The sequence below is a fragment of the Lytechinus pictus genome, chromosome 14 (assembly GCF_037042905.1).
Source record: "Lytechinus pictus isolate F3 Inbred chromosome 14, Lp3.0, whole genome shotgun sequence".
Taxonomy (NCBI): Eukaryota; Metazoa; Echinodermata; class Echinoidea; order Temnopleuroida; family Toxopneustidae; genus Lytechinus; species Lytechinus pictus.
In genome coordinates, this window is record NC_087258.1 from 3,373,945 (window position 1) to 3,388,328 (window position 14,384).

Genomic DNA, 14,384 nt, shown 5'->3' on the forward strand with positions numbered 1-14,384 from the left:
AAAGATGTATCATAATGGGAGACTTTAACTATGACCTGTTAGCGAGTGATACTAATATTTTCGCAAATGACTTTTTAGAGACATTCCTTTCTGCCTTCTTTTTGCCACTTATTTCTAGACCCACTAGAATCACTAAGACTTCCGCAACTCTGATTGACAATTTTTTCTCCAATATACGTTCAGAATTTAAAGCTGGTATAATTATCTCAGACATGTCTGATCATTTCCCAATTTTCATGTATTGTTCTAATCAATATCAGCCAAACAAACTTCCCGATTATGTATCTAAGAGGCGTGTGTATAGTGATATAAATATATCTCGTTGAAACATAGTTTAGAAGAAGAATCGTGGGATGATGTATTTAGTACAGAATGTGTTGACGAGTCCTACGAAACATTTATTGATATCTTCATGTGTCATGTTAATGAAAAATATTCCTTTTGCAAAGCCCAAGTCCAAAAATTATAAAAGATCACCCAGACTACCTTGGATAACGAATTCAATTCTTCGCTCGATAAATAGAAAAAAAATCGATTATACTATAAATATATATCAAGATTAATTGAGAATACTCGGAGCCAATATACTAATTATAAGAATATACTAACAGGGGTCATCCGTACTGCTAAAAAGGCATATTACCAAGATCAATTTAATCAATGCAAGAATGATCTTAAACAAACATGGAAATTGATCAATTATACCCTCAATAATGGGCCAAAGTTTTCAAAGATAACTAAGCTTATGCATAATGATTATATTATTGAAGATAAAGTTCAGATGGCAAATATTTTCAACAATTACTTTTCACAAGTTGGATTTAAGCTCTCTAGAAGTATACCAACAAACTCCCATTCATTTCATCAATATATGGGGGATATAAATCAAAGTTCTATGTTTTTCTCTCCTACGAACGCACAGGAGATAATTACAATTATATCTAGCCTAAAATCAAATAAAAGTGCAGGATTTGATAACATTGATAAAAACCTTTTACAGAAAACTATGAATTATATAATTGACCCTCTTATTTATATATTCAATTTGTCATTATCATCGGGAAATATTCCAAAATCAATGAACATTTCTAAGATAATACCAGTCTTCAAAAAAGGTGATAGTTCTTTAGCAAGTAACTACAGACGTATTTCATTGCTTGCAAACTTATATAAAATTCTTGAAAAATTGGTTCACATACGAACTATATGTTTTTGTTTAAAGCACAACATCCTATCCGATACTCAATTTGGTTTCCGGGAAAAGAGTAGCACTTCCCACGCACTGCTTTCTTTAGTTCAAACAGTTGCCAAAGCTTATGACAAGTCTTCAAATACGATTGGTTTGTTTTTAGATTTTTCAAAAGCATTCGATACAGTTGATCATAACATTCTCCTTTATAAACTTTCTCATTATGGAATTAGAGGGGAACCACTATTAAGTGGTTCAAGAATTATCTAACCGGGCGTTCACAGTTCGTTTCACTTGATTGTAATATTTCTGAACGTAAACCTGTCCTTTGTGGAGTTCTACAGGGCAGCATTCTTGGCCCACTTTTGTTAATTACCTATATAAATGATATTGATATGTCACCTAGATTGCTTCAATTTATACTTTTGGCTGATGACTCTAATATATTTCTGTCGCACCCCAACCCAGAGCAATTGACGCAAATATTCAATGACGAACTAAAAAATGTTTCTAATTGGATAACAGCTAACAAACTCTCTCTTAACCTAGAAAAAACTAGCTTCATGCTATTTAGCAACAAGATTACGACTGTACCAAAAGATGTAATTTTAAATGATACTGTTATTCAAAGAGTGCGATCTACTAAATTTTTGGGACTGATCATTGACGAAAAACTTCTTGGAAAGCACATATTGATGATATTTGTAAAATCATTGCTCGCAACATTGGTGTCATTAGCAAATTAAGTTACTTCTTACCCCATTATATTTTGTTATCATTGTATTAAACGTTAATTTTACCTTACTTGAATTACGGAGTTGTTGCATGGGGTAACGCAGCGAATTCTCAAATTAATAGACTTTTTATTCTACAAAAAAGAGTGATTCGTATTATTAGTCATGTAGAATTCAGGGCACATACAAATATTCTGTTTTGAGAAATAAAGTCTTGAAGGTTAAAGATTTATATTCTTTTCAACTCGGACAGTTAATGTACAAGTTTATCAATAAACAATTACCGTTACCTTTTAATGATATGTTTGTAAAAACCGATACAATTCATAAGCACTTCACTCGCCAGGCGAGTTCCTTTCATTTACCTCTGAATAGAACATCGTTTGCACAGAAGACATTTTATTTTACTGGTCCAAAATTATGGAATTCTTTTTTAAAGGATATTATACAATGTAATTCAATACAAAATTTCAAAGGAAAACTTAAAAAATATCTTCTGAAGTCATATTAGATTATCATTTTTTTCCCAAAGTAATGTAATTCAGAACTTAATATGTAAATGTGTTTATTAATTTCTCTTTGTATATATGTTTAATCGTTTTATGATTTCTGTATACAGTGTATACTGAATCATTTATTTTTATTATCATTTATTAATTTTTATTTGTATTTTTTATTCATTATATATACATGTATATATATTGTTTTTTCTTTTTTTATCTTATTTTTTATTCATAAAATTTACTTATAAAAGGGGGCCTGCACCCTACAAGCTCTGCTTTTTAGTTGGTCTCCTTCCCTTTCGATTTCATGGTATTATTGTATTATAAAAAATGATTTAAATGTTATATTTTGTAAACATGTATATTGAACTATTATTGTAAATGTAAACAATATTGAAAGAGAAAATATATGAATTAAATTGAAATTGAAATTGAAAATATTCGTATATTTCTTATGTATTTGTTTTACTTATGTTTTTAATATAAAATAAATAAATGAATGAAAAAAATGTTTGATGACATTTAAATTTATTTATTTTTATTAATTTCATTGTTCATAATTATGCTTGTAAACCATTACTGTTGATGGGAGAACCTTTAATTGGAACCATTGTCATTTTGGCCATCGGCCGATGGGTCTTTCAAGTTTCTTGTATTTGTACTTTCTTGAATTCCTTTTGTCAAAAATAAAATATAAATAATTGAATATAATTAAAAAGGCAAAATCGCTTTGAAATTTGTTCTCATTTTTTAATTTATTGGATTAATTTATTGGACAATGGAGGTAACAGGCTTTTAAAGCTAGTAGGTCTGAATTGGACTTCTGTCTGGTTTGTCTAACATTTCTGAAAGCCATGATTACAACTCGTCGTTCGTGTCTGTGTATCACAGGCTGCAATCGACTCTTTGAGTAAAATTCTAGGATCCATACATCTTGCGAAGTAGTTTGGCTGGTTTTATGTGTTGAGTTACCAGACTATGTTATACCGCACGCAACTGGGATTTCATTACTTTTTTAATCATACTTTTAGGGGAATCCACCCCAAGTGAAAAGTTATTTTTGGAGGGAAAATATAATTCAGATAAGTAGATGGGTGAAGTTTTGAACAGTATCGGACAAAGACTAAGAAACATAAATTTGTAAAAGTTTAAACATTGGTAATCCCTGTAGCTATAGACACTTCTAATTGGCCGCATTGGTGATGTCACTGTGATGGTATATGTAGGCAAAGCACTACTTTTCCATATACTCCAATAAACACAATGGCTAAAATGTTGCTTCTTTCTTCAAAATTCTTACTTCAAATTATGTTTTTCTTTCATGAAGGCTTAAAAGAATTACGCTACCTTGGTGCCCCAGGAGAATAGATACGTAGGAGAAAAATCCCCAAATCTCTGATAATCTCTAATACATGGCCTATGGGAAAGTCGCCAGATCACTTGTCACAATTTACTACCCAGTTGCCCATTTGAAATTTACATAGTCTTAAGAAGCAAGGGTAACTTTGGTATTGCTTGTCCGATTTCTTTAAAACTTTCACCATTCTGTTTGATTTATTTTTCTCCTCTCTCACACAACAGTTTTATAACAAAGATTGGGACTTTCTTGAAATCTTTGTGAAACACCTCTCACGTGTCAATTTAAAAGATAGATGACTATTCTTACCTGCCGCGTACTGTACACCGTGAGGGTAATTGAGATCAAAGACATGAAAATAATTGCCACAGAGAAGTAGATGTATGCATAGCCAAATATCCATAAACATACACTGTATACTTGGAACACGTAGAATGGATTGAGGGCCTAAAGATATGAAATTAAAAGAAAATATTGATATTGTAATCAGAGCCAGTATTATTATGACCGTAGTTAGTATTATCATAATAATAATAATAATAATAATTCAATATTTATATAGCGCCTATAAAAATTTCGCTTTACATCATAAAACTTAACGACTTAACTTAATAAACTAAACTCTTTTATCAACTAAACTACCTTACATAACTAAACATCCAACGTAACTACCATACATATCTAAACTACCAACTTACTTACGGACATATTAACTGTAAAACTCATACATCATCAGAAATATAAACGTAATCGTCATCATATTACCATTTGCCTAAGATCGATAAATCATTCAGTTGTAAAAAATCAACCAACAACTGTAATCAATATCTTCAGTGCATCACAGAAAAAAAACACCGCAATTATTTTTTTTTTAATGTATAATCTTACTAGTATAATCGCAATGATGTACCTGGATCGCATCACTAGTTATTATTCAAGATACAAATCTTTCTAGATTTAGATAAAAGTCATTTTTGTAGGGAAAACATTAATTATTTATCGTTCTGAATTTAATTGTATATTTTTGTATACTTGTATTGTTCATCTTTCACAACGTTGATAGACCTTAAAAAAGGATACTACTCGATTATTCTACGAGGGTATAATGTTATGGAATATAGCTTACCTCTTCGAAAAACAGGACTGGAATACTTCTAAGTCCGATTTGTATTACATTCCAGCCATACATATCCCGCCTGATAAAATGAAAAATATTGAAACACAAAATATTATAATCGTTCATCATGTTCATATGATTGCTATCATTATTATATAATTATTATCATTATAATTTTACCATGATCGTATGTTTTCGCTGTATCAATGCTTTCTTATAATAAATCCCTTTAGTTTCATATATAAATGTATGCAATTAGTTTGCATCATTCATATCATACGGTTATCAAATTATCATAATATTTGTTAACATTATGTATTCTCGTTCATAGCTTGTTGTTGTTTCTGGAGAGCTGTTCGCAAGTTAGGAGCGACGTTGCGAACGACTGGTGAAGCTGTCTTATGCGCTAAACCGTTACCTTTTGATATAACTTTTAATAACACAGATAATAAAATAGCCTACGACTTTATGTATAAAGAGAAACTAAATTGTTTTGAGAGGAAAAGTACTTGTTTAGCGAATTGCTAACCTAATAATTGCGGAATGAATGTTTTTAGTATAGAATTCCTTTTTTTTATCATCCCAATGTGCATAAATTACAAGACTACACTGCTAAGCAAGTTGCATTATGGGTAAACAACCTGACCAGATTTGGGTAGTTAATGACTTGAGATGGATGCAGGCTCGTATCTGCTTAAAGACGTCATTTCAGCTTTCTTTCTTCATGGACTTACAAGGAATCGTGCGCAATGAATGAATATAAAACAATAACCATAATTACCTTCTCGATTGCTCTTTTGCGTCAAGCCCCGCGTACTTCGTATGAAAATCTCTAAATGGGACATTATAATCCAAGCCTCTAGAATAAAAGAAAGTAAAAAGTGTTATAGAAGGCAGAATAAAATCTTTGAATGCTAAAGAAATACAAAACCTCTGTTTTATACAGCAGGGGTATATGATATAATAATATTTTGTTAATTGTAACATAGTGAGTAGGCATAAAAAGCTTGACCCCACTAGTATTCTTTTTCATTGTACAAACCTTTTTAATTTACGATTTGAATTTCATTGATCAAATATATACTTTAATTAACTATTCATTGTAGGGAACCTATACTAACAAGCTTTGCTTTCCAGTGGGTTCCCTTTTTCGTTTCTGTATATTATATTTTGGTGTTTTGCTTTACATTGTAACTTTTGTTGAATTTTGGAATGAAAAAGAATACATGCAATCAATCAATCTATCAATTATCACATCATTCTGACTTTATCGATTACAATACAAAGTGTTGATAAAAATATAGTTCAATAAATTTTCATTTCAGTGGTAGAAGACCAGTTGCCAAAATAAACACAAAATTGGAAAACATGGATATTTCTAAAATATAAACTAAATTAAAAAATGATGGGAAATATTCCATCATTAATCCTGCAATTGCAATTACATAATCTGACTTGTTTGTAGTGCCAGCATTGCATTGTTTACCCGGAATGTCATGAGTAATATTTACCTCAGCTTGTGAAAAGTATTCCTGTTAAAGTCCCAGAGGTATTTCATCTTTTGAAATATGAAGTATCGTATTGTGTCCATGGTCGGCTGAAAGTATAACATTTTAGATAAACAATAACTGTAATTCAGTTTAAATTTACCATATCTTATTCATTATCATATATAACTTTGAGTGGTTAGATTTGACAAGCAATATGTAAACATTAACTTAATCACGACGAATCTATATTTAGTCCTGTACAATTATTTTATTGCATTTGTGTTTTCTTTATTTGAATATGGATTTTTTTTGCATAGATTGCACTGAAATAAGACTTGATGGACATGTTACGTGAGTTTACCATATTACCATTACCATTTCCTTTTAGATAAAAAAGTGGTGTTGACAAAATAAGTGTAATTGGAATGGAGAAAGCATGACTGGAAATTAGATGACAGGGTGAATGTGGTAATTAGTAACCAGCTTACTGGCCTGCTATCAAATGATTCGCGAGTTGGCGGAATTATTATTGATCATTTGGGATGGGGATGAACGAATATTGAACATTTTTACCCTGGTTTTGACCAAGTATCCATTCGACAAGATGATAGGGCAAAGCGATTTTTTAACTCAGAAATTAAAAATTCAGAGTGTTTTAATGGTCTGTGTTTGAGAGTAATCCCGCGCGGCTAAGGAAGTTTGTGAGTGCAAGGAGATGTTTTCACCTTATGGTTCAATAAAAAAAAGTTATGTATAGAATTACAGATAGGTGAGTAAAATATTAAACTCTACGTCATGTTTGGAATTTTCCTGCATTTTTTTTAATGCGAGTTTGCGTGAGTGTGTGTGTCTTATGACATATGTGTGAGTGGATGTGCGTAAGTATGTGTGTGTGTGTCATATGTATTAGCCTATTGATGGGTGCGTATGTGTGGGTGTCGATGGGGTCGATGTGACGTAATTTGTCTGAGCAATGTTGTGTGAGTGTGCGTAGGTAGTTGTTTGAGGGTGTGAGCAATAGACCTACTTTGCGTACTCTGGTGGTGGTTGCATACGTACCATCATATGACCCGGACCTCCATTGATGCCACTTGTAAATTCTGCATGTCTGTCCTTCTCGCTGTTAAGATTTAAAATAGCGGGACGGTTTAAGATTTACCAGCAGTGGCGTACCTAGGATTTTCCAAAGGGGGGGGGGGCAAATTCGTCCGCCAAAAAAATTGACAACCAAAAAAAAAAAAAGGGTCCTCAACTACAATAAAGGATTTCGTACCAAACAAAAATTTGACAAGCAAAGAAAAAAAAAAAAAAAGGGTCTTCAAGACTCGTCAAGGGGAGCAGGGATATGTCCCTTGCATGGGTTGTGAATCATCAGGGGGGCAGTCTGCCCCCTCTGCCCCCCGTAGGTACGCTAGTGTTTACCAGTGCATATAGACATTTAGATAATCTATGTTTAATCTTAAACATGGCGTAGAAATGGGGAGGGCTTAGAATGCTTCAACGAGGTATTGGGTAGGGAAAAAAGGATTGAAGTAAAGTAAAAGTCAAGATCAAAGAGAAGAGAACAGGAACAAGATATTGGGAAGAAATATAAATAAAACAATTATGAAGAGATATAGAAGAATGTGAATAAGAAGAAGGGGAGGGAATGGGAAGGGAAAAAAATCCCCAACAACGATCCAAGAAATGTTCAATTATTTTATGAAATACAAGGCTTCATGTCTACACAATCTACCGAGTCTACTAAATCAAAATCCTGTTTGGATTAAAAATAAGCGTTTATAAAAAGAAGACAATCTACATGTTATGCCTTGACATTTTAGAACAAACAATCGCCCCAATCACCTCGTCTAAAAAAAATGGGTTTCACATAGCTTTCATACGCACGCAAAAATCTTACGAGCGGACTAACTTTGAAAATTGCAGTCATGAGAGAACATAAAGTGGACGAGTGAAGATATTTTTAGGTACAGGAAAAATGAATCATGACTTTAAAGCAAATAATTCGTTTTAAATATTTTCTACCACATTTATTTGATATTGAATGAGTGGAAAACATTTCTATCTGCGCATATAATCTGCTTTGGGCGGCACACGTGATTGATACTGTTGACCAAAATGATTTTCCACTACAATTCTAGGCCTTCATGAGCGCACCGAACCCACTGTAATATGGAAAGCAAGCAATTCCCAAATTACTACTCTGGACGACGATTTCCTAACACAATGGATCACATTGGTCAAATCGTTTCTCCAGGGCACGGGTGTTCCAGTAAGACATTACGAAGTCACTGGCTTTCCATACTTCAAGATAAGGACTCTACTGGAAGGTATGTCCGTCGTACTAACCTTGGTATTTCTACCTCTTCCGTCTTCACCAAAGTAGTGTGCCATCTCTTGTAATAATCCTGGCAAAAAAAAAAAAAAAGATCAATAATTTTATTGAAAAAGGAAAGGGAAATATGTGGGCAATATACCAACATAAATTATGTTTTACTTACAATTATTTAAAATGAAATATTTTGTATGATATTGTATGTTATAAAACAATAGAAAGTTCTGACCATGGTACACAAGTTGTATGTATGGGGGGAGATTGAGGGGGAGTGGGGGCAACTAAAGTCAATTAAAAAGAAACACCAACCCTTATGAGTATGCATTCTGCATCGTTCAGATTACACCTGACGTAGAGGGCGTTGACCTTCCAGTTTGGTTTCCATCTTAAGAAGATTAAGAGGAGACCACATGTCAATATGCCGGCAATACAGCAGAGGACGGTCTTTGGGATACTCCTTCTGTATCCATAGCACTCCTGTAGAATGGGAGGAAAAAAAACCAAGAAAACAACTTGCTCGGATGCTGCTTCTGAAAATGTGCATGATCTCAAAGACCAAGGTGTAATGTAATACGAACCCACCGTGGAAATTATCTACAATATTCTCGTGTAAGGGTATGGATCTATTGAAATCCTTACGTATAATTTGAAGAAAACAACCTTGTCAAGAAAGATAACCGACAAATTGCACCCCGGATTTCGCAAAGGCAATTGTAGGGGTGATCGTAAGTGTTCCTACGTTGGCCCTACTCCCAATGGTCTATGGTTTCTATAGGTCTACATGTTCCTAAGTTTTTTTCTAACTGAAATGAATTAAGCAATCTACAGAGAAGAAAGCATTATATGTCATCAGCTTGGGATCGTGCCTTTAGACCTCATATTCACAGCCGTAGTTAAACAAACAAACATTGTATTTGATCATGTTTCTTATGATACTACTCCATTTTGATATACCAGTACCTTGGACAAAAATATACTTTCGCCTAATATTCATCGACATCCCTATCACAGAAGAACACTACTCGGCCTTAATCGATAACAAAGTTAACTCCAAAATTTGATCATGTTCCTAATGATATCATTCCATTTTGATGTACCAATACCTTAAAAAAAGCACATATCGACTGATATTCGGCGGCATCTCTATCAGAATGGGGAAGGGATAATTGGTTGAGATATTGGTTAATTTACAATGGCCCCTACAGACACGCCACTGATTCCAGCCGCTGCTCTCGCCCTCAAGAGGATGGTTATCTTCAACCCGAGATCTCATCACGGCTCATTCAGCAGGCAGGTGTCACACCGGAATGGTAGTGAGTAAATAATGACCCCCTCATGTCGCATCCGACTTCTACCGTTTCTCTTGAAGATAATCGATTTTTACCCCTTATTATCTCTCGACCGCGTCGTCCTCCTAGCCAAGGGCGTGTTTCCACTGGTTGCAGATGCTTAACCTCTTTTACGTTACATAGAATTATTGGCGTAGTAAAGACCTGACACAGATTAACACCCCGCCTGATGCACTTAATTGGATATAACATTCTCGAGCGCTACCATCAAGGCAAACTACTAATGATGTTCGAACTTTTACTCAACACAATAACCTTTGAACACTTATTCATTATTGAAGGATTTAATTTGTGAAGAATTGTTTAATGTGATAGATTGTCGTACAAAAACGTAAGCACCACTTTTATGTTCTTGATACGGATACCGTTCGTTATTCCATCATATTGGTCGTATCAGTGATATCTTCCCAACTGGGGGCTTTACATAATTATCTGCGGTCCTAGGGCAATGAAACCTTGAACCTGATCACCATAAAGCTTAGCTCTTGCTACATGTTCGGGAAAGGGGACGTACGGAAAAAGGTTAAACAAAATATAACCAATCTCTTGCGGTAAACAGATGCATTAAACGTATTGTGTATTGAATGATACTGTAATATCTTCATTTATGCGTGTAAATGTAAACGTAATTGAATTTTGCACTAGAGGGCGACTTATCAACAGTTTCCTATTGAAAAAGTTGTCAGATTTGGCATCTTTTCTTGATTTTGATTGGCAGAAAAGCACATATCTAAGACATTTACCATGAAAACTGTCAGATAAAACAGACTCTGTTCCAAAGAATATCCGACATGTTCTTTCTGGAAACACCTCACTGAATGATGATATATAAAAACCATTTAATTAAATACTGGAATATTGTTATAGACAAATATGAACAAAAATGAAACAAATACTGTACTAACAACGAACATAACAGTTTTCTTAGTGGCATTCCTTCGAGACCATGTTAGCAATTGTTTTGTTTTATGATATTCTGGGACTACGTTCTATTCAAATAATTGCATCTTCCTTCCAATGTCAGGAGTATTGATATACCTCTATCACATCTACTAGATGTCATTATATTTAGATACTGCATTTTCATTTTGTAGGGCACGACCTACAGTTTCATGAGAGCTACATCATGAGCTAAGACAATGACTCATTATTTGACTTACTTGCACTTGTTTGATCAAGATATAATCCTTATAAAGTAGACTGTTCAATATGTCCGAACCGTCGGACCAAGGATTTTGTGCAAGAAAACAGAGTGGATAATATTTGAAGTGAACATTCCATTCTAGAAATCAGGACTAAAGGTCCTGATACGGGTTGCACGTGTCATACTTGAAATGCTAGCAAAGAACATTAACGTTTACACATTGTCATGGATTCGTGACGTTAATCTGAAAAAAACATGAACTTTTGAACGGTGTGAAATGAAAAGACCCCAGATTCTGACATTTATTTTTCTAGGTTTCTCAACTTCAGGGACCTGAAAGCACCCTTATCCGTCTCAAAACTCCTAAACTCTCTCATCCTTAATCAGTCACAAAGGTGGGAAGGCGTAACCTAAGATCCGCCATATTGAATATTTTTGCTCATGAACTAATCAAGCATGGTACATATCGATCAATATACGGTGCTAATCGAACGAGGCCGTGTGCACTGGCGCGAAAACGCGAGATTATCGTCTGCCGCGTGTCGTGATTAGGGAAATGAAGATTAATACGGGGTTCAAGTCATTTGAAAGTCGTATACCCTTGAAGGATAGATTCCGAAATTTGTCAACTCTGAAAGCGTCAGTATGTGAAGGAAGCTTTAGGCATATAGTTACTGGAGAAGGGGTTAATAGTACCCCTGGAGAGGGAATAGAGAGGTCATAATGGATCATATCTTGAGCACGAAATAGGTTAAACTAACTTCTTAGTTTTGATAATTTAAGTTATATTATCTTGCAAGGAGTACGAGCAGCATTATTTCATAAAATACACTTGTTCATAAGCGCTATTGTTTCTTACAAAGACATTGAATAGAACGCTACTCCTGGTTAATTTTTTAGCTTCTTGTTATCTCAAGCAAGAGAGAAAGACAGAATGGGAATGAGAGTTGGCACTTTGAAACGAAATTGCTCCGGCGACAATTGCTCCGAGCTTTATTTCGTCGAAGATCTAGGGTTAGGTTTAGGATTGCAATAGGGTTTTAAATTAGGTTTAGGATAGGGTATAGTGTTTAATCGAGGGTTTCAGCTGGTCATTCAGTTAGTGTAAGGAATTTATTGAGGACCAATTGATGTCGGAGCAAATGTCATGGAACCTTTTAAAAAACTTCAGTCTCATTTTTGTAATGGCAAGATAGTGAATAGTGGGATGATAAAGAAAAACAATAAGAACAGAAATATACCAGTATGACGTCATGAACAATCCCTGCTGGAGAGAACAGTTTCACACAGTGTGATCACAGTGTGAAGATAATTTTGAACTGTGGACACCTTGACAGTGTGACTGTTCACAACGTGTTCACACAGTCAAATATATGAATATGTTATTTACACTGTTGAAATGGTCAAAGTTAACAGTGTGAAGGGGATTTCATACAGTGTTTCACACTGTGAACACGATGTGGGACACACGTTGGGACACACTGTTTTCTTTCCAGTAGGGATGGTGGCCGCTTTTGTGTTCTTGCAAGTACAGCGAACATAATTCTCATTTTGACTTACAACAACATGATAATTGTGGTGCATAATAACCTAATGAGAGAGTACCCGAAAACGCTTGTCCTCATAAAAGTACACAGGCCAGCGAATATTAAAACAATTACGTATGGAATCATATGCGGTTTAAATCAATCGTTATACTGATGAGCAGGAGGTCTACTAACCAAACTAACCAATTATACCAGATTTTGTATGAATTGCAAATGCCTTCAATTTATCATTATCAGGTCTATGATTTTTGGGGAACATTTTGCCCAAGAATCTAAATGGTTCCTCCACAACAATCCGAATTCTGCATTCTTTCGAGAAAAAGACTTTAGGGTTGTACCACCTGTGACGATTCAGAATAACACCCGAAGTCAAGTTCGACTCAGAAACCCATATCAATTTCCACTGGCCGACCTTTGCAATCAATATAGCAGGACCTGTTTTATATCTGTTTTGATTTATCCCTGAAGCCCGTTTAGCCCTAAATGACTTGTCTTCCGCACCTCTCTCCCGGATCATAACAATATTGAAAATGCAATAAACAGCCTGGAATTCATCCAGTAGACGGACTAAAGGAATATTGCGGTCCGGGGTTCATGGTAATTTTGCCCTTCATCACAATGAAGCATCAACTACGTTCTTTTGATTCTTCTTGCATTCCAAATGAAATAAGACGGGAGTAGCATTTCGTATGCACATGATACCTGCTACTTTTCAACTGAAAAAAATGATGGAAGATCTGACATTATCAAACTAAGCTCGTGGTATCAGTAGCATTCTAAAGAAACATCCATGAATTGGTTATAAAATGAGAAGAAATTTCAGATGCACTTTTAATTCATGAAAACAACCTTACGCAAAATATGCAGCCTCCGCGAAGAAGGTCAATTAAAGGATTAAGAACGGCCTACATACCGCTGAAAGTAAAAGTTTGACATTGGTTGATCTAGCAAAAGGACTCTTATCTTTATATTATGCATTGTTATAGGAAAAATTACTTTGAACCTGGCGTTCTTTCCTGTTGTTCTTTATCTACACGTAAGCTATTTGAATTGTCTTTATTGCAGATACCCTCCTCCTCGTCGTCATTATCGCTATCGTCATCATAATCATCATCATCACCATCATTGTCATCATCACCATAATCATCATCATTATTAACGTCATCATCCTCTGCTTGAAAGATTATATTTTGCCACAGTATGTTCACAGCGTGGAACATAATGTGAAATCATATTAATTATAAACAAACTTTTCAGCAGCTTCATGATCGATATGACCGATATTGATCTGATTAATTATCACCATGATCACTGTTAAGATGGGATGATAGTGGCAAATGTAATATAAACTTACCAATTCATCTTCTGAGCCTTCGTTTAGTATTGCCTTTTCCTTCAGTACAGAGTGCATGCTGTAACAAAAAATAATAATAAAGAAGATGTAACTAAAATCGCGGAAGAGTAGGTTATGTTCAACAATAAGCTAGGTGATGTACAAAAATATACGATTATAACAAAACATATGACGTACGAAAATCATCGGATATCGATGGATAGCGCCACCTCCACACTAAACTCAACCAACCAACCAAGAATCACACTTCCTAATGTGAAGTTAA

At 34.4% G+C, this 14,384-nt stretch overlaps 1 protein-coding gene across 1 annotated transcript in view; it reads right to left on the reverse strand.

Moving 5' to 3' along the window:
- Positions 1 to 14,177, reverse strand: part of LOC129276765 (polyamine-transporting ATPase 13A3-like) — a 34,684-nt gene extending 20,507 nt beyond the window's left edge. The window contains exons 1-8 of the mRNA XM_064109449.1: positions 14,120 to 14,177; positions 9,035 to 9,202; positions 8,740 to 8,798; positions 7,450 to 7,510; positions 6,412 to 6,497; positions 5,682 to 5,759; positions 4,910 to 4,979; positions 4,093 to 4,230 (exon numbers count right to left, since the gene is read on the reverse strand). Of these exons, the coding sequence (XP_063965519.1) occupies positions 4,093 to 4,230; positions 4,910 to 4,979; positions 5,682 to 5,759; positions 6,412 to 6,497; positions 7,450 to 7,510; positions 8,740 to 8,798; positions 9,035 to 9,202; positions 14,120 to 14,176 (717 nt within the window). The 5' untranslated portion in view covers position 14,177. The remainder of the gene's footprint in view (positions 1 to 4,092; positions 4,231 to 4,909; positions 4,980 to 5,681; positions 5,760 to 6,411; positions 6,498 to 7,449; positions 7,511 to 8,739; positions 8,799 to 9,034; positions 9,203 to 14,119) is intronic.
- Positions 14,178 to 14,384: the final 207 nt, after the last annotated feature.